The sequence below is a fragment of the Pelodiscus sinensis genome, chromosome 1, assembly GCF_049634645.1.
Source record: "Pelodiscus sinensis isolate JC-2024 chromosome 1, ASM4963464v1, whole genome shotgun sequence".
In the NCBI taxonomy this organism is placed as follows: Eukaryota; Metazoa; Chordata; order Testudines; family Trionychidae; genus Pelodiscus; species Pelodiscus sinensis.
This window is the reverse complement of record NC_134711.1, coordinates 154,957,737-154,978,469: the sequence shown is the minus strand read 5'-3', so window position 1 is coordinate 154,978,469 and position 20,733 is coordinate 154,957,737. Positions and strand designations below refer to the sequence as shown.

Sequence of the window (20,733 nt, the reverse complement as noted above, 5' to 3'; positions counted from 1 at the left end):
AGGTTTTTCCTCCAAATAGAGAACAGATTTTTTTAAATTGAACATTTATGCCTTTTTTGCATTATTATTGAGACTTCTATTATTTCCATCCCATAATTAATCAGTACAATATCTAGGATTCTCTTTGTTCCCAGTATGCATAAAAAACACCTCCTTTTTATTGGCCTTAACTTGGTGGACTATAGACTTCTTGTGTCCTTTTATTTTGCTTACTAATTTTTCTGCAATTCCTAGCTTCTGATTTATATTCATTACTATTGACTTCCTCTTTCTTCCATCTTTAAAAATTTGTAATATGTATAGCTGCCTTTATTCCCTCTGTAAACCAAGTCAGCTTTATTAATATAGCCATTTTCCTCAGTTGTGGAATTCTAGCTTTTTGGGCATCTAGTAAAATGCTCTTGAAAGTACCCTATTCATATGTTTTCTGATTCAATTCTTTTTTTATATAGCTGATATAGTTTATGTCTGTTCTCAGCTTTGTGAAATTGTCCCTTTTCAAGCACTAAGTATGAATATTAATTATCTGGATTTATTCTGCTATCTTTAATTTTTAGTTCTGTGATCAGTTCCTCTTTATCTGTCAAGACAACGTCTGCTGTTGAATAGAAGACTTTTTGAATTAGAAATTCCAATGATTTTCTACTTCTGGCAGTATGAGACCTCCAGTGCGTGTCATTCAAATTGAAGTTCCCCAGGATCACAAAAGCTTTCCCTCCTCTCCCTCCACCAAGACGACACAGATCGGTACGGAAGGAGCTCTCCCATAGTGTGATTGCATAGTCCGTAGCAGACAACCAACTTGTACTTTATCTGTAAGGAGGACATTGATCCATGAGCATTCATTATCATATCCTTCCAAGTTATCGGTGACTCAGAAATGCCATTTTTGACCTAGAATACCACTTTCCCTCCCATTTTGTCTACTCAGACGTTCCTAAATAGGATTTAACTTTTATCATGCACTTTGGAGTGGTTCACAGACATAAGTGCCATCTATAGGATAACACCTATAATTAGGTTTTTCCAAATAAGACCTTGTCTTCACTAAAAGGGAAGATCACCACTGATGCAGTTGATCTTCTAGAGTTCAATTTAGCGAGTCTAAATTGAACTCAGAGGACACCGCTACCAACATTCAGTACTTTTCCCTACTCTGGGGACACCACCAACTTTGGCTTAAGGTATTCTACCTAGTTGAAATTGCGTACCTTAAACCGAACTGCTGAGTCTAGTGTAGACGTGGCCTCAGTAACAAGTGGAAGCACCAGGATCACTGTGACAGTCTTACCATTGAGTCACAGACAGTCCTCTTGGACACTCCAGTCTGTCTTGCCACCAGGCAGGCTAGACCTAATGAAAAATGGTAACTTACACCAAAACCCACACAATATTCAGAATGTTTCCAGTCCTAAGAGTCTGTATCATTTATTCCAAATCAATATCGATCTTCGATCTCACATCAAAGACCACACGGGAGCCAATTTTGTAATGAACTACAGGTTGAACCTCTCTAGTCTGGCACTGTCTGGTCTGGCATGATTTTAGATAGCTAAAGGTTCACTTACTATGGGCGTGGCCAAATTTCCCGAAGTTCCATAAAGTGTGTTTATTCTGTGCCGTTATTTAGCTCTAATTTAACCCTAACTGTTTTCTAAGAGGCTAATAAGCAGTGGAAGTATTGGTAATGCTGCGAAACAATATTGACCTCTCATGGTTCTGCAAAGTCTCTGGTTCAGCACAGGTCTGTTTCCAAGAGTCCCAAAAGATGCATGAGAACGTGCCGTGCACATACAGAAGATTTTTCTCTTAAACCTTTGTACAAAAGTTATTGTTCCTACTCCTGTTGAAATCAGTAGCAAAATTCCATTGATGTGATTCAGATTTGGGCTTATATTTTGGGGTTCTTTATTTTTCTGTTGAAAAATAAAAGAACACAAATTGCTCTTTTTTTTTTTTTTTTTCAATAAAGTATGAATTACAAAAAATAACTGATGTGGATAGATCGGCCATGGTTAGGAAATAGCGGAGAGTTGCAACCAGAGAATATAATATCTATTAATAACCTATTGTAAAAGAGAAATTATATAATGAATACTGTTTTAAAATGTTTAAAGTATCATCCTATGGAAACATTTAATAATGGAGCATTTTCTTGTAATGATAAGGATTCTCTTCTATAAACTAAATGGCAAGATACACAACTGTTTTTTCTCTAGGACAGTAATAAACAGAAAAATCGTAAATAAGAATATGAGCAAACAAAGTGAACAGTGAGAACCTATTACTTTTCCTCCCATGGCCTGATTTCTAATCTGCTTGCTCTTTGTTTGCTTCTTATGTGCCCCACCTGCTTCCTTGCTTACCCAGCTGCTTTGCTGCTCCAGAACTACTTTTACCCTTCGAAAGATACTCCCAAGGCCCACCTCTCATCAGCTGTTGATTTCTCCTTCCCCATATGGTTGAAGATCTTTTCTTCAAAAGTGTGTGTTGGGGATCCCATGTGGAGGGTATCTTTAGTGCCATTCTGTTATGAAATTCTGCAGCTTATTTCTCTAATATTTTCCCTAAAATTGGAAACAGTCTTATCTTATACAGCTCTTGCAGGTCTATATATTACTGCTGAATCATGACATAATTATTGTAGCAAAAATACTAGCTAGCCAATTGCAGTCAATGCTCCCTCGAGTTTGTATAAACCCAGATCAAATAGGATAAACAAATGTCAAGCTCTGTTCAGTGAATTCTTGGAATCCTCCATAATTATAGATTTAGAAGGGGGGAAAAAAAACAGAAACAAGATCCCCATTTGTTTTGTCATCACTTGACATAGAGCTTTTCAAATAGAAAGTTCCACTCTTAAGTCCTGTCCTATATGGAAGTTGGCACCCCAGTTCCTTACATGGATAAATTCTCTTTTCCCAAAAGGAGCTGTTCTACGAGTTAATGGGACTCAATCTCTCCGGTGAGAATTCAACAGGTGGCCTAGGCAGGAATGTCAGTTGTCTGCTTTTTTGTGCTGGCCATAGAACTGTTTAAACGGAAAATGGGAACAGTGGTCTCTGACAAGAATGAAACTTGAAGAAACAAGTCAGAAAATAGCTTTATTTGCTGATTATATGAAATTATTTTTATCTAACGCAAACATTTCTCTAAAACTGGTGTTTAAAGGAATCCATGATTTTGGGAAAGTGGACTGAAAGTAAAGTATGTCACACCTGAAATGTTAGGTATGTATTTGCCAAACTCTAAAGTCATTTGTCCAGAAAATATGGGGTACAGATCAGCAACAAATTCAATAAAAAAAACCTGGAAATTCAAAATCTCAAACAAGGTAGAGCACTATTATTTATTATGTCAGGGCACTATTTCATCAAATAAAAAAGATCTGCTATTCTGGGAGAAGTATTCATTTCCATCCTTGGGGGAGGAAAAAGCTACAGTCAAAAGGAATATTTTGCCAAAGATTTGTTTCTTGTTTCAAGCTTTTCCTGCTGCTCTGGGATGATTACTGAATACAAAGAATGTTAGAATTTATATGGAATAAGAAAAGACCAGTGCTACAGCTACACTACCATCAATCTACTGGTGGTTGATTTAGCAGATCTAATTAAGATAGCCCTTACTGTACCCCAGATGAGACGAGTAAGGGAAGTTGGCAAGAGAAATTTTCACATCGACCTTGGTAACTCAACCTAAATTACGTTGACTCCAGCTATGTTATTCACATGAAGTTGTTGACTTCCTGTGGTAGTGTAGATATAGTCCTAGAGTGAGTGGAGATTTTTTTTCTACAATTCATTGAACAGGGTGGACTAGCTGTGCTAAATACTCTCTGATGGCACTATCAAGTCAGCCAGCGGAAAGCAATATTGGATTGGGGATATATTCAAACACAGGGTTATGGAACAAGAAAATTGTAAAAGTGTTAATATTGCTAGAATACACAGATTAAAAATAATAGTAAACTCTCCTTTCATAAATAGCAACAGTTATTATATGGATTTGGGATAGCGCTGAAGATGAATTATTTTCCTTCATTGAGGACACCCATTGCAAATAAACCATATCATGAACCAGAGAGATTTAAAACACGAGTGAGCCATGGAATACATATAGTTGGCCAGTTGCTCAGCAAAGAAACTGTTCTAACTTGCTAAGAGATGAAAATTAATTTTAACCACCCTTCTGTCCCATGGTATCACATAAGACATTATATGTCCTAACTTTCTGGAAAAAACAGTTGTATCCAGAAAAGTAACTGGTATTCAAGTGATGGTGTCTGGCCAATTAAGAAATATAAAAATAACTAATTTTATATCAGTCTTTACAGACAACTTTCCTAACAAAAATGTCTATGTTGGTAGACAAATTACCCAAGGAGAATGGGATTTGATCTGCAAAAGGGAGCTATCAACCTTTAGTTTATAGCATGAAAAACATTTCTTTAAGATAACTCTGTTGACAGGTTAACTATGTTAACCTCTTGCCAGTCAGGTTAAAAATGTATCCCCATTCAATCTTTATATGAGCATTGGAGAAACTGTGGTAAAGGTGGTTTTTATGGGTACATGATGGATGTGTTCAATCATTAGTATTGGACATGATTCATAACTAATTACAGCTTGTTGGATACTTAATCCTCCTGTGATTTTTCTGGTGGAAATGGCCACCCAAAAGGAAATGAATTAATTTATCATCTGCTAGTAGCTGCTTCACTATTTTTCTTTTTCCACTGAGGGGATATCAATAGTCTGTCCAGCTCTAAAGGAATTGTAAAAAAATATGGGAGTTTGTTGTAGAAAAATAATACTGGTTATGTACCCAGCATAAGAGACAAGAGAGTACATGGAAATCAAATATCTATCTACAGTAAATCTCCATTAGTCCGGCATCCAATGTTCTGGGACTCCGGATGGTCCGGCACCATCAGGAACCCGGAAGTGCTGGAGCAGCCGGACAGGCTTCCCACATACAGCTGCTGCTGAAACTGACCAGCAGCTGAATCGGGAAGCCAGGAGCAGAGCAGCTGGGGTGCTGCCAGGTTGGTCCTGTAGCGCTGCCCCTCGGGGCTGCGGGACCAACCCGGCAGCACCCCAGCTGCTCTTGGGGATGCCTGGGGCAGAGCAGCTGGGGTGCTGCCGGGTTGGTCCCGCGGCGCTACGCGACCAACCCGGCAGCACCACAGCTGCTTTGCTCCAGGCGTGGGGATTCAGCCGCTGCTGAAACTGACCAGCAGCGTCAGTTTCACCAGCAGGCTGAATCCGGACGCCTGGGGCAGAGTAGCTGGGGTGCTGCGGGGTCTGGGGTGGCATCCCCTCCCACCCTACTCCAGACCCCTCATAGCCCCCCCTTCTGATAGTCCGGCATATCTGATAATCCGGCACCCCCTGGGTCCTAAAGGTGCCGGATTATCGGAAGTTTACTGTATCTACACAATTCTCAACTTGAATTCATTTGCCCAAAACAAAACCAGCATTCCTAATGAGAATTATTGTAATAGACATGCCTCATTTGTTAAATATGTGTAATTAGTGGTTTCACTGCATAAAATAATTGGAAACAACATGTCATGGAGTAGTGTAATGATGCTAACTCTGAAATATGGTAATAAAAATCTGATGATTATATTACAGAATAAAGTTTCTCTAAATTAAAGCTCCCTGTTATGATTATTGTTTTGTCTCTCATATTTATATGGCAAGAATTTGTAAACCTGTTAAAACTTAATAAAGAGATAGTTAATTTTAAAAATGGGTAGAAATTATAGAAGCACCAGATGCTGTGAATACTTTGGTATTAGTGAAGAAAATCTGGTTACCTGTCTGACAGAAAACAGTAACTGCTGGCCGGTGATCATCTCTCTCTTTGTTTTAGGGAAGGTCTGTGGATTTTCCTCCATCAAAGTTAAAGGCAGGCTATGGAGAGCAAGCATGTTATGCTCTTGATTGTTTAGCTGAAGAAGCCTTGAAACATATTGGCTTTAGCTGGAAAAGGTATAGTGTACTTATAAGAATCCCTCTGTAAAACTTGTTTTCAAATGAACAAATGCCAATTGTACAAGATAGCAGATCCCATGTACACATAATAAGCCTATAAAAAGTGTTAAATCTTTATTTGCGGTTACACACTAGGCTCACAAGATGAGTACAGTCAGGCTTGTAATATTGGAATACATTAATTCCTAATATAAACTCCCACTTAGTTGGGTGAAATTACACCAGATCTGAATTTGGACAGTTGTTTGCTTCTTTGATCTGACTAGATTAGATTAGGTAAATTAGTTCAATAGCTCTTATTTATCATCCTGTATAGAATTATTTTTTTGCTCCTCAAACATTTGAGTGAGTGATGTTTTGTAATAATCTTATTACCTAATTTTTTACTCTCTCAATAGAAAGTAAAGCATACTTTTGAGTCTAGATTCAATTAAATAATAAACTGAATACATATTGTGATCAGGTGGAAATTTTGGAAGAAAGGTAAATGGAAAAAAATTTCCAGGAAGTGAAAATTCATTCAAGAACACTTTTAAAAAAAAGTTTGGGTCTGAAATGGTAGAGAAAAAATGAGTGTAATGGTTAACATATTATACTGTTTACTATTATGTATTACTTAACCTCACAAGGTTCAAGCATGAGTCCCCAGAGATTAATTTTTTTATTAACAAAGTTTAAGTCATAAGAGAAAATGAATCTGAACCTTCACAACAGAGAAATTCTAAGGTTTGGCACAATAATGAATCCATGCTCTGAGTTCTAAGCCTAAAGTAGCCACATTTTTTTCAGGTCAAGTTTGTTGTGTGTTGTGTCTACATCAGATTCTTCATCACTGTGCTTCATTATACCTGGGCATAGACAGCATCCATAACTCTCACGCCTAAGAATTGTAGAATAGTGATAGAGATGTAGCCATGTTAGTCTGGGGTAGCTGAAGCAAGATGCAGGAAAATGTAGCACTTTAAAGACTAACAAGATGGTTTATTAGATGATGAGCTTTCGTGGGCCAGATCTGAGGAAGTGGGTCTGGCCCACGAAAGCTCATCATCTAATAAACCATCTTGTTAGTCTTTAAAGTGCTACATTGTCCTGCATTTTGCTTCAGCCTAAGAATTGTGTTTGCTTGTAATTCTTCCTGAGAAGTACATTTACTGTGTGTTTTGAAAGCTATTCTATTCTGTGAATATTTATATTATTTCAGACCAGCATACCCAACAGAGGAGCTAGAAGAAGAAGCAATAACAGAAGATGATGCAGAATTGACCCTTAATAAACTGGAGGAGGAAATTGCAGTAGGTCCATATGACTTTTCTTTTCCTGTTTTACTTGTACTTACCAACTGTAAGCTTTTTCTTTTAGTTCTAGTGTTCTGTATTTTATTGTTTTGGTGGGTTGTTTTTATTTGTTAATTTTTCCATTCCCTCCTCTTTCCTTCCCCCCCCCCCCTTGACTTTCCTGTGTTTTCAGCTCCTTTTTATTTCCTCTTGTTCTTATTTTAATTTGGGGCATGGTGCTGTAGTTTGTGAACCTTACAAGGCAGGACATCTGTATTCATCTGCATGAGCAGATATTGTAAAGCCTCATAGAAATTTATTGTGATATAGAAATAAAAATAAATATATTATTTCCTATGGGACTGAGTCCTGAGGTGCTTTGTTTCTATTAAGGCAAACTCTAATTTATGTTAATAGATGTTTTTGTTTGGACTTCAGAAACTGGTCTATTGCCAAAAAGTCACATACCTCTGCACAAATGCAGGGCTCACTCCTACAACTCTTTTTACGCAAATAGTCTAGAAACCTAAATAGTAGTTTTAGAACAAGATATATTTTCTGAATCAAGCATTTGCAGTCTGAGGTCCAATCCATCTCCAAAAGAAAGAGCTCTGTAAGAAAAAACAGTGTCTACAGAACAACAAGGAGTCCTGTGGTACAAGTTTCTGTGGATAAAAACCACTGTTTGATGCAAAATAAATAAATTGCGCAAATAAATCAGTTAGTCTTTAAGGTGCCACAGGACTACTTGTTGTTTTCATAGCTACAGACTAACACATCTACCCTAAAGACTAACACATCTACCCTTCTGAGTGTATACAAAGGTAGACTTCATGTATGATTCAGTTATTTCTATTGTAAATTAATTCTTTGCTGATATACATCAAAGTACTTTTTCAGTTAAGTTTGAAAGTTGTTCTCGCCTAGTTCCAAAGTATGCAAAATATTGTAAGGTTGCAATATAAGATGTACAAATGTATTTTTAATTTATGTTGATAGCTGTATATTGAGTAATTATTTGATTGCTCTGGGTCTATTTTATTCAGGTATTTTTGTAGGATTTGATGTCTTAACTGTTGATAAATTAGTGGTCTGACATCACAGAATCTTTTCTTCTGGATGAGATCACGTTAGCATCTTCAAATGGCCTCCGTTCTACATGTTTTGGGTTTTTTTGGTGTCATGGATTTGCAGCCTCTGTGGACGCAAAGACTGAATATTTTTTTTAAATCATTGGCTTAAATAGTACTTATCCCCAAATATGATGCTAACTGAAACATGATGTTACTCAAACATGAGTTAGCTTGGCACTTGATTTGTCAAAAGTCATTGGAGAGAGGTGTACGAGGCTGAATAAGCAAAACTCACAAAGCTAAAGAATTAAGGATAAAATAGAGACGTTTCCCTGTTGGGTCAACAAACCACCTAAGGGAAGGCCAGGTGTTCTAGGTAGATGAAGTAAAGACATTGACTAATACGCTATGCAAGCCTTTTGATCTGTCCCCCTACCTTCAACAAGGTCTCACTAGTGAGAAGTGCTGTGCCAATAACATCTGGCTCTTTGACTGCAGTCTCAGTTCCTACTCCAGCAGAGTCTAAAGGACTGCAAGAATTGAAGAGCTTGCAGATCCTTGTTATCTTAAGTATCTCATTTTTATTTTTGTTTCTATCAGCTGGGAAACAGCCAAGCCTTTTGTTCTTTAATCTTAGGGTGGGAAAATGTGGTTGTATAGATGCATGTGAGTACCCATACAATCTACACAAAGAAGGCACAAGAAAGAAAATTTTATAGATTTAAACAATCCTAAACTCAGCTTCCTAACAGTGCTCAGTAAAATGTGTTCTCTTTTTGAGAAACCTAAAAAACACTATGCTGTCAGCTGTAAACTGTAAGAGTTGTCAGACTTCCACTTGCTGGAGTATTTTATTGGGGGCTATATGATTTGTGCTGGTAGCAAGGAAAACCACACAGTTAAAATCTAAGAGGAAGCTTTTATTTGGCTTTGAAGTTATGATTTAAAAGAATTTAAACAATAATTTGTTTTCAATTATAAAATATTCAGCCAGCTCTAAGTTTAGATTTCACTGCCATTGGTGGTAAAGCTCTTTCTTTGGAATTTTTAGCCAATGGGAAACCACCTACTTAGATTTCTTTTTGGAATTATAAGGAATATTTGTTGTATTAATGTGAAGATTTAATTCCCATCTGGCATACTTTTATATTTAGTTTAGTAGTGTTTAGATTTAATGATACGCTTTCTTGATTTTATGTTTAATAGTTTTATTAAAATGTAGAAAACTGGTACTGAATCACATTTCATTTAATAAGTAACACGTTTGAAGACTCCTTCGGGAGAATTAGACGGTCTATTCTACAGCCCTATTTAGCCTTTGAGTCTTACAATATTATTATTTATATTACTGTAGTACCCAGTCATAGATCACACCCTCACTGTGTTTCATACTTGGCAAAAACAGACCCAGCAGAGCTTAAAGGTAGCTGGATTGTGCTTATGGACCAAATTTTGCTCGGGCACAAAGTGTAGATTTAGTCATTTACACCAGAGCTGAGCTGATCATTGGCATAGATCTGTCTTGTGGTGTTAATGTGAGATATCATATTACTTGTGCTGAATAGACTGTTACTTCCATTTGGCAAATGAATTAAGGATGTAATTTTTCAAGAGTCCTGGGAATCTGTCTTATTTTTCCCTTTAAAATTTCAGCTAAAATCTAAAACTTCTATAAAAGAAACATGCTAACCAGAGATGCTGCATGTGTTAATATGAATTTTAATAAACACAAGCTGTACTTTCAGAAACTCCTGGCTATTTTACAAAACCTTGAAAAATATTACTTGTTCTCCTTTGGTTCAGAAAAAGCTGAGATTTTTGAAGGAAAACAATGCAATATTTACTAATTAAATATTTTGCAATTTTTCTTTTAAGGAAGAAGAGACAGACAATGAAGAGAACTTTATTGATCTGAATGTTCTAAAAGCACAAACATATAGATCGGTAAGCTGTTACCTATTAGCATTTTGATAAAGAATAGCAGATCTTTACATTTAGTTTTGCAGTTTGTTATGAATAAAGGCGGTCACTTGATTTTTGTCACTTGAAAACACTGATAGTCTAAATACAAAAAAAAAATTACAGAGGACCGACTTATTGTAAGACACTATTATGTCAGGTTTCTAAACTGCAGAATCTTTCAAAATTATATGAATCCTTGAAGAATCAGCTTCCAAGAACTTTAATAACACCATGTTCCTATGTTGTATTTTTCTTAATTGGGTCTAGAATAGTTTCATATTTGTTATTTTACCAGTAGTATTTTATTCATTCATTTTAATGCTTAATAAAATCAGAGAAGAGGTTTTAAATCCTAATACTTACAGGTACAAAAACAACAATCATAAACTAATAAAATCAAACAGTTGTAAGTTTTCCTAAGCATGAACATTTCTCCCTGTTCTGAATATCTTAAGCCATTGTAACTTGATCGCCTAGCAATTGTTTTCTTTTGAAATTTAGAAAACTTGACATGTTTGTTTAGGATATGAATGAATCCACAAAACAAGAAGAGATTTTAGAGTCCACAACAGATGCAGCGGAGTGGAACCTGGAAGTGGAACGTGTTCTTCCACAACTGAAAGTTACAATTAGAACTGACAATAAGGTATGTAAGATAATGTGTATGCCTTGGTATAAACAATTTATGATGATCTGCTCCCCCAGCGGGGCTTTTGTGCATTTCAAAGTCATGGAGCCTAGGAACAGCGGGGGACTCAGAGTCCTCCACTGATCCCGGGCTCCATGTTACACTGTATGCCTCTAGGAGCCTGGGGTCAGTTGGGAGTCCCCAGCTGCGCCTTTGAATCACGCAGCTGCATGGTTCAAAGGGACAGCTGCCAGACAGCTGATCCACAGACCAGCTGATCCCTGATTCTAGGGAAATGCCGCAGGGAGCCCAGGATCAGCTGGGGAATCCCCCGCTGATCCTGGGCTCTATGGCTCTAAAATGCATGAGAGCCACAGGCGCTCTTGTGCATTTCAGAGAAAGCATCCTCATGCAACCCAGAGTCAGCAGGTCTTCCCGCTGGCCCCGGGCTGTACGCAGAGTTCCACATTCCTCCTTTGAAATGTACAAGATCACCAACGGAAATTCCATCGATTAGTCAGTTAACCCCATTTTAACATCCTTAGTTTACAGTGAGATGTTTCAAAACTACTAGTAACTTCTTATCCCCTCCAAGTGATCTGAGAGAATTATTTATTTTAATGATTTTTTAAAATATGCTGTAGTAATTACTATTGTACTAATATCAGAGCATTTTAGTAATTTGCTAATGTGTGCTTGCATTCCAGTGGAAAAGTTAAAAAACATGAAAAACACTTTTCATATTGAAGCTTTAATTTAGCTTCTTAAAAAAATGTATTGGGACAGGATACAGAAATACAACAAACACATGGATTATTGTTGGACGATAGTTTTGTGTCAGCAACATAAGGCACAGTTTCTAGTTCCAGCTGTGCTACAGACTTTTCTAAGTTTGGGCCACCTCCGTTCCTCTGTTAGCCTATTTTATTATATGGCAAAGAAAGGGAGCATGAATCTTCTCTTTTTTAACGAGGCTTCATTCCCCTGCAGTATGTGCTATGAAAGGTAGAATTTTGTTAAAGCCACTCAGTGCAAGAGTCAGGAACAAAGAAATAATGCAAGATAGACAATGCATGGCCTGTGGTTCCATGTGGCTCCACATCTCTTCCTCCTGTGTTTAATATGGGAGCTAGTGATTTCATTATCCTAGGCTGTGTCTACACTTGCATGAATTTCCGGAAATGCTTAAAACGGAATACTATTCCGTTTTCAGTTTTTCCGGAAAAGGAGCGTCTACATTGGCAGGCTGCTTTTCCGGAAAAGTCCTTTTTCCGGAAAAGCATCTGCGGCCAATGTAGACGCGCTTTTCTGGAAAAGAGCCCCGATCGTCATTTTCGCGATCGGGGCTTTTTTCTGGAAAAGACTACTGGGCTATCTACACTGGCCCTTTTCTGGAACAGTTTTCCGGAATAAGGACTTATGCCCGAGCGGGAGCAGCATAGCTTTTCCGGAATAGCGGCTGATTTTGTACAGTAGAGAGTCGTTGCTTTTCCGGAAATTCAAGGGCCAGTGTAGACAGCTTGCAGCTTATTCCAGAAAAGCAGCTGATTTTCCGGAATAAGTGTCCCAGTGTAGACACAGCCCTAGTGTTTGTGCTTTAATGTTCTGAAAGCAACCTACCTGGAGGCAGGTTTCCTTTTCGGTCTGGCCTTTCCCTCTCAGTATAAAATATAGCACCACTCTTCGTACTCCACAGTTTCCTTAGATATACATATATGCACAGAACCAGTGGAAGGTTGGCAGATTATGCACAGTACCTGTTATAAAATAAATAGTATGCACAAATCCAAAGTACTACTACTTTTTTGTAGTTTATGTATGTTTGCTTTGATCCAGCAGCTAGAGTTGTGTTTTTCTTACCTTCTTTCTTTCCCCTGCCCTCCTAAGGAAGGGGAGTAAGGTAGTCTTGCTATTTCCTTCCTCCTGATAACACTGTAAATGAATTGGAAAGAAAGGTCTGAAAGTTTGAACATTGGCAGATCTTTTGACATTTAGCTGTTCTCTTTCTTTGCCTGCGACCTAGCAGAGCTAGTGGAGTGGTAATCAATAGTCTCAATATTTGTGCCTGGAAGGCATCATCACAGTATTTTCTAGCAGAAGCACTTTCATGAAGATCAAATACACTCCTGAGAATACAGCCTCAGATCCATCTGTGAGTATGTTCAGTATTTGGTTTTGGACATGAATGTCACAGTGTGACATTTAGGAGTCTGACAAATTACTTCATCCTAAAGCGGCTGCCTGAGGGGGATGGAACATGGCAGCTGTGTAATTGCACAGAGCAATAGTGCTCAATAGATATGGGCAGATATGACAATAACTGTGAGTTGCACACAAGTCACTTTAGCTCTTTGATGCTTACCACCATTATCTGAATTTATAATTTAGGCATTATATTAACTTTCTGATGTATTTTTAGGATTGGAGGATCCACGTAGATCAAATGCATCAGCACAAAGATGGAATTGAATCTGCTTTAAAAGAGACGAGGGTATGTTTTATACATGCAGAGTATTCTACTTTAATAGCCTCTCAGATGTTTTTTTTAAACTGCCCTCTTTGATAGATATTAATTGCTTGAATCAGTTTTCTTGAGAATGTTTTACAGCACTATGGAGAAATGAAATCAATATGATTGAGGGCTGGGGATTGACAAAGGAGAAATTATTCAGGAAGTAAAGTATAATTTGCTAAGAATAACTAATTGGGGACACAACTGCATACAAGTATTTGAAGTATGTTCATCCCGAGAATGACGAGGAACTATTATTAAAGACAGTATAATGGAGAACACTTCTTAATAATGGGAGGAAATTTTTAAAAGGAAAATTTATACTAACTACTGTCATCAGAATAACTTTCTGATGGTGAGACTTCATAGACAGGAATAATCGGGGAAATGGTAGGAGCAGTGTTTAAGAAATTTGAATCTCGGCTAGACTATCTGCTAGAGAACCTTATCGTAGGAGCCAAGTGTCCCAGTAATTCTTTTTTCATCTTATTCCTACGATGCAGTATCCTTTCTGGATTAGAGGGGTTTTAACAATGTTTGTCTTCTATATAAAGTATAATCTTACCTGCAGAATATCATTTTCCAGGGTTACTTTGACAAACTTCATAATGAGATCAGTAGGACCCTCGAAAAGGTCAACAGTCGGGAAAAGTATATCAACAACCAGTTAGAGCATTTGGTTCAAGAATATCGTACTGCACAAGCTCAGCTGAGTGAGGTAAAGCACTGACCAATTGCTGAGTTGCTTACCCTATGGCCCAAAGATCCAGTGCAGCCTGTGGAGTTCACATCAGCTTTCTCCTTCTGACTGAAAGGTCGAAGACCAAGGCCTGGACACACAAAAGGAATTGGATGTGGTGACTTTAACATCACATCTAACTTTTAGTAGGGATGTGAAGGACTAGTCGACTATCCGATAAGCAAATGCTTATCAGATACTTGACAGGATACTCAACTAGTTTCTTCCGCTTCCTCCCCCCCCCCCCCACACCCCCTCCCCCCACACTCCTGCTGCCTCTATAGAGGCAGCAAGAAGGCAGGAGAAGAGAGGGCATTTCAAAGTGGCTGCACTGTGTGGAGCCGGGGGTCAGCTGAGAACTCCAGCTGACCCCGGGCTCTCTGCAGTGCTACCACTTTGAAACACCATAGGGAGCCTGGCGTCAGGCTCCTCGGAGCATTTCAAAGCAGCAGCACTGTGTGGAGCCTGGGATCAGCTGGGGGCTCCCCTGCTGACCCTGGGTTCTACATGGCACTTTCACCTTCTGAAGTGTAGCAACAGCCTTAGGGCAGAGGCACTAGGCAGAGGCCCCCTATCGAGTAATCGAATAGTCGATGCAAAATACATTGACTAGTCGATTAGTCAATTACCGATACTTAACATCCTTAACTTTTATGCACCTAGAAAATCACTGTGAAAGAGGGGCAATAGGCTTCCTATACAATGATTAGGGAAAGAGGGACACCTTAGACTGCAAATCATAAAAATGTATATGCTTGGCAGGGAGTTGTCTGAACTAACCCATGGTAGATGCCACTGTGTGCTAAATCCTATCCATTTTATGAAAATAGGTGCCTATATCCAAGCTGCAGAGAGATACCTAATGATTTTTGGGGTGAACCCTTTCCTGGAGTTAGGCACCTATGCCATTTTAGCAATAAGCTAGGGGAGGACAAGAACTTCCCTCCTAACTTTTATCTCAATGGTTAGGGTGCTCACCAGTGATGTGGGAGACCTCCAGTTCAAGTCCCATCTCCCTCTTCCTAGGTCATGCATGTTCTTACCACCAGGCTACAAAGTCAGGCTGTCACTGTTTCATGTACTTTCACTCACTAGCCCAAATGATTCTTTAATTAGTTGTACCCAGAGCAACAGTTTCAACAGAAGGGGCAGCCATACATCAGAATATCCTATAGTACAATTGTTAAGGCACTCAACTGAGGGAGGGATGACATACCTGTTCAAACCACTTCTTCCCCTCAGGCAGAGAAGGGACTTGAACTAAGGGTCTCCCACATCTCAAAGTGAGTACCCTAGCCACGGAGCTTAAAGTTTTGATGGAGCATCTTCTCCTTGTCCCTGCTTCCCCCTCCCCCCCCAGATGTTTTGTATGAACTGGGGCCCAGTCCAGCACGTGGATGTAGCAGAGGTGCAGTTAAACCCAGAATGATGACAAATTACATTTCCTATTTGAGAAAAAGAACCTGAGATTCAGGACTGCTGAGTCCTATCCCAATTCTGAACAACCTTGGGTAAGGCACTTGAACTTTCTGTGCTTCTCTTTATTCACCTGTTAATAACTAATACAACTTGCTTCCCTCACATATTGTAATCTTTAGTTGCCATTTGTTAAGGTGCTTTGAGATTCTTGAATGATAAATATATGGGCCTGATCTTTCAAATTCTTCTCCATTGATTACATTGGCACTACATGTATGAGTTAGGATTTCTAGAACTGGGATCTAAAAGAGCAAATAATTATAAGTTCTCTAAGCAATACATGTACTTCTGCTTTGTCAATAATACAGAAAGTGTTCTCTCTACCAGGCCAAAGAGAAATACCAGCAGGGAAGTGGAGGAGTAACAGAAAGAACTAGAACACTTTCTGAGGTAAAATATGTTCTCACGTAATTTGTGTTATGATTTTAATTCTCAAAAGGTCACCAATCTTTCATTCATTGTTTTCTAACTTCTAGAGTAGTCCACTGGGCATAGTCATTTGACACTTTTATGTTACCATTTTATGAAATAGGATTTTTCTGACATAGAACTTTTTCATATCAATGTTTAGAATTTGTTCATTACTGAAAGTGGCTTAGAAATCTAAGTGCAGTATTGAGAGACAGAGTCTGAAATTTTAGTCCCATCTCGGCTACTGATTCTTTCTGTGAGATGGGCAAGCTACTTCACATCTCCACCATAGTTTTCCTTATCAGTAAGGACAGTAATATGTAAATAAAATATTGATTTTACTTACTTCCTTACAGCTATTGAGGATTAATACTTTAATATTTGTAAAGTACTTTAATATTTATTTTTATTTAAGAAGTTAACATTTGGTACAGCAAGTAAAAAAAATTTCCAACAAAAAGGTTTTTATCAGAAGATGTGGTTTTGTTCAATTTTTCTAATGGAAAATGTGACATTTTATTTATCTGAAGCATTATTTTAAAACCAGGTGTTTTGTTTAAAAATGTTTTTGTGGAAAATAAAAATATTTTGTTTAAAAACATCTATTTGTTTTGTTTGCAAATGTCAATCTTTTGTTTCAACATTCCAAATCAAAAAATGTTATGTCACTTAATAATATTACTGTTTAGACTTTAAAAAACCTTAACCACTAGAAGACTAAAGTTCTGTAATAGCCCTATCTCATAACACCACTAGAAAACATTAGAAACTGTCAATATTTATTGTTTTTTTTAAAAGGGCAATAAAAACATGACACACACAAAGTGGGTCATAGATCATAGAATCATAGGACTGTAAGGCTATATCTACACTGTATTGTAAACTGGAAACAAGGTTACCAGGATGCTAAAATAGCACGTCGGCTATATTTCGGAATAGCGGACGCATTCAGAAGACACTGGGTAGCTATTTTGGGATACCAGAATATCCCAAATTGATGTGTAGACATACCCTAAGGGACTTCAAGAGGTCACCTAGTCCTGTCCCTTACATTCAAGGCAGGACTGCCTATCATAACCCATCAAAGATGGGTGTTTGTCTAACCTGCTCTTAAAAATTTCTAATTATGGAGATTCCACAAGCTCCCACTGGCTATTTCTAGTGGTTAACCCCCCCCCCCACGACAGGAAGATTTTTCCTAATATCCAGCCTAAACCTAACTTGTTGCAGTTTAAGTCCGTTGCTTCTTATCTTATCCATAGCGTTTAAGAAGAATACTTTTTTTCTCCCTTCTCCTTGTAGCAGTCTTATATATATTTGACAAGATGGGTGAGGTGATATCTTTTATTAGTCCATTGTCTCTTGGTGAAAAAGACAAGTTTTCAAACTAGAAGCTCCATGGAGCCTGAAAGCTTCTCTTTCACTAACACAGGTGGGTCCAATAAAAGAAGTACTTCATCATCTTGTCCTTGTAGTACAAATCTGTCTTCTGAAGTGTAGGGCCCTTACAGAATTATGCCTTTTTAAAATAATATTTGTACAATTATATTTCATCTTATGTTTTTAATATTGCCTCATCCTAAAACCAGAAGTAATTTTTAAAAACAAAACACCATTTGAACTTGAAATCTGTATGATCTGCTTGTGCTTTAGTAATTAGTGTGTGGCTTATAAAGAATAATACATGTCTGTGTGGATATTCAACAATATTCTGATCTCTGCTGCACCAGTGCATATCTGGAGTAAAGCCAGGTACAATTTAGATTTTCATGATATAGCTGTGATCAGAACTTGGCCTAGTAGAACATACCTGTACATCTTAGGTGTGCAGTGAATATGTTTTTCTCCCTCTGAACATATTGAAATATAGAGGTAAATGTGGTTTAGTGGTTCCAACCTATTCATTTCCTTGTCATGGTCAAAGTTCTTTATTAGCCAACCAGGTTGCAGCCTTTTCACAATCAGTGCTACAGACACAATATTACTGTAAAAGCAGACCTTTCATTGTACAATACCAGTGCTGATTTTTTGTATTTCTATACAGAGACATCACAACAAAATATGTACACATGCCAGCAACTTTCATTGACTATCTTTTTATTCTGATACCATCTCTCTGGATTCCTTATCCAACCTGATTTTTGCAGTAATCATTATCACCTGGCAAACCACTTTCTAGCTCAGAAAACACAATACTTAGTCTTTTGTAATGTAGATAGACATACTACTCCATCAGCCATTCTATTAGGAGAATAGTGCTTCTTGACTTCTGTCAGTTACTGAAATTATTATTACTGTATAATGAGAGAACCTTCAAAATAGTAACTCAAAGAAACTGTCAAAATGCTGCTTGTTGCATGACTTGTATTGCTGTTCTTTTTTCACATTAAAAATCCATCCTGGTATTAGTAGTTTGGCATTGAAAAGTATTATTGTTCTATTTATGGAGCTGAGCACAGATGAGTCATTTTGTAAAACTAATGTATTTATTCAGAATTTTGTAAATTGAAGTTCAAAAAAATGCACAATTAAAATCGGTTTCTTCAATTTCAGATCACTGAAGTATTAGAGAAAATAAAGCAGGAAATGGAAGAAAAGGGAAGCAGTATGACTGATGGAGGTAAGTATACACTTTCCTCAGAAAAATCTCCCATGACCTGAGAAACAAGTATACATTCAGGCCTAGGTTAAGCAAAAATAGTGTGGCATGCAAAAAATAGAACAAATGCAGCAATCCGTTACTAAATAGGTGAACACATGAGGAGTAAAATTTTCAGATTCCTAAGTGTGTTAGGAGCATAAAAGCTCTATTTTAAAAAAAAAAAAAAAAAAAAACAACTGTCTAAATTGCATTGGGTTCCCAAATTTGGTTTTCTGAGAATTTTATTATAAAATTCTCAGAAAATTCATGGGCTCTCTTAATTTGAATAACTAACCCACTTTTGGTAATGTAAAGACCCAATGCTGCTATTTAAATGTTTAATACCATCATATTGCTCATGGCAGGAAGCATTGTATTTGGTGGTAAGTGTTTACAGGATTGGGCCTTTGCTGGTAGAAAAATTCTTTCTACTTCTGATGGCTGAACTGTTTCTGTTTTAAATAGGTTTATATAACTTTTAGAATCAAAATGGTTTGCTGTCTTAAAGACTATTTTGGTTGATAAACCTGCTCCATTTCAAATATTAAAAAGTATTGTGGTGAAGACATAGAAGGTATCAGACACCTGAATAGGGTTAAGCACAGGGGCCGCAATTGTTTTTAATTACTGATGCCTAACTGGTACAAACCACTTGCAGTAGCTATCTCACCTGGAAGTAAAAACCCTCTCCTCACTTCAGACTTAATCACCTGGTCTCACTCCATCCCCTGTGCCCAATGACAGTAGTGATGGGTAGAACAATCTCCAGAACCTGCAGCTTGTAACTCCCCTATTCCCACCCTCTATCCAACCCTGTCCCCACATGACTTGCTCCTCAGATAGTGGTGTGGAGGGGTGAAGAAGCAGCCTCTGCTTTGCAGAGGTAAAAGCAGGTGAGAGGAAAAAGGGATATCCCAAAATGGGGTATATGGAATACTGCCTCAGCCTCTCCTAGCTGATGTCTTCCACTGTCATCTGCTGATGGGGTTTGGTGGAGCAGCAAGCATTCAAGACACCAACTGAGAGAAAAGAGTGAGCGTTATTGCTGTGCAAAAAATATTAAATAGGAAAACCTGCTCTCGTTTTTATGCACATTATTAGATCCAACACGTCAAAAAGGCAGCAAAATTATTACCACTTATTTCTATTTTAAATGTTATGTGTGTTGAGAATGATGTCTCAGTAACATCACGTCTCCAGAATATAAGATTCTTTTGTTCACTCTGCAGTTAGCAGAGGGAGTGAATTATAAGAAAAGTAATGCTTTTCAAGTATAGGAGACTAATGCTTTTTTTTTTTTAACAGCTCCTTTAGTGAAAATTAAGCAGGCCTTAACCAAACTGAAGCAGGAAACGGTTCAGATGGACATACGGATTGGCGTAGTGGAACACACATTACTCCAGTCAAAGCTGAAAGAGAAATCCAATATGACTAGAGATATGCATGCAACTATGATTCCTGAAACTACAATAGGTGCCTATTAAAGTTGTTTGGAATTTACTTGTATTTCAGACACACCAAATGTTTTTATAACTTGTTTTTTACATTATGCTTGTTGTGCAATTTAGAGTGTTGCAGATGTGTACATAGCACTTTAGGCTCTATAAATGGAGCCATGCTGAATTTTGTGACATGAATGCTTTCAAACTTATTGCAGGTTTTTATAAATACATTAATAAATTCTCATTAACTAACTTGTCTCTTCCACTGTTCTGTCGTATGTTAAATAGTATAAAAGTCTATTGACACAGCCTATAATCTTCAAGCCTTGATTAGATATTCTTTGCTGAAAGAAAATTACTTGTGGAAGGGTTGAAAAGAATTTAAAATGTCTGCTTTTTATTTCCATTTACATATGATTAACATTGGAATTTAATTGCTGACATTGGAATAATACAACACTATCCTTTCTAGAGACCTGGGTTAAATCTGATTCTGGTTGCAAGTGCAAGTAAGTTGTTTGGTCCCCTCCCAACTCCTAGTTGAAGTTATGCACAGAACAAAATAACCTCCTT

General features: G+C 37.6%; 1 protein-coding gene across 2 annotated transcripts in view; it reads left to right on the top strand.

Annotated features, from left to right (window-relative positions):
• Positions 1-20,412, top strand: part of IFT57 (intraflagellar transport 57) — a 29,205-nt gene extending 8,793 nt beyond the window's left edge. For both annotated transcript variants that reach the window (XM_075908250.1, XM_006116802.4), the window contains exons 3-11: positions 5,878-5,996; positions 7,201-7,291; positions 10,222-10,290; positions 10,832-10,954; positions 13,356-13,427; positions 14,035-14,166; positions 15,994-16,056; positions 18,631-18,697; positions 20,024-20,412. In XM_075908250.1, coding sequence (XP_075764365.1) covers positions 5,878-5,996; positions 7,201-7,291; positions 10,222-10,290; positions 10,832-10,954; positions 13,356-13,427; positions 14,035-14,166; positions 15,994-16,056; positions 18,631-18,697; positions 20,024-20,202 — 915 coding nt within the window. In that variant the 3' untranslated portion in view covers positions 20,203-20,412. The remainder of the gene's footprint in view (positions 1-5,877; positions 5,997-7,200; positions 7,292-10,221; positions 10,291-10,831; positions 10,955-13,355; positions 13,428-14,034; positions 14,167-15,993; positions 16,057-18,630; positions 18,698-20,023) is intronic.
• Positions 20,413-20,733: the final 321 nt, after the last annotated feature.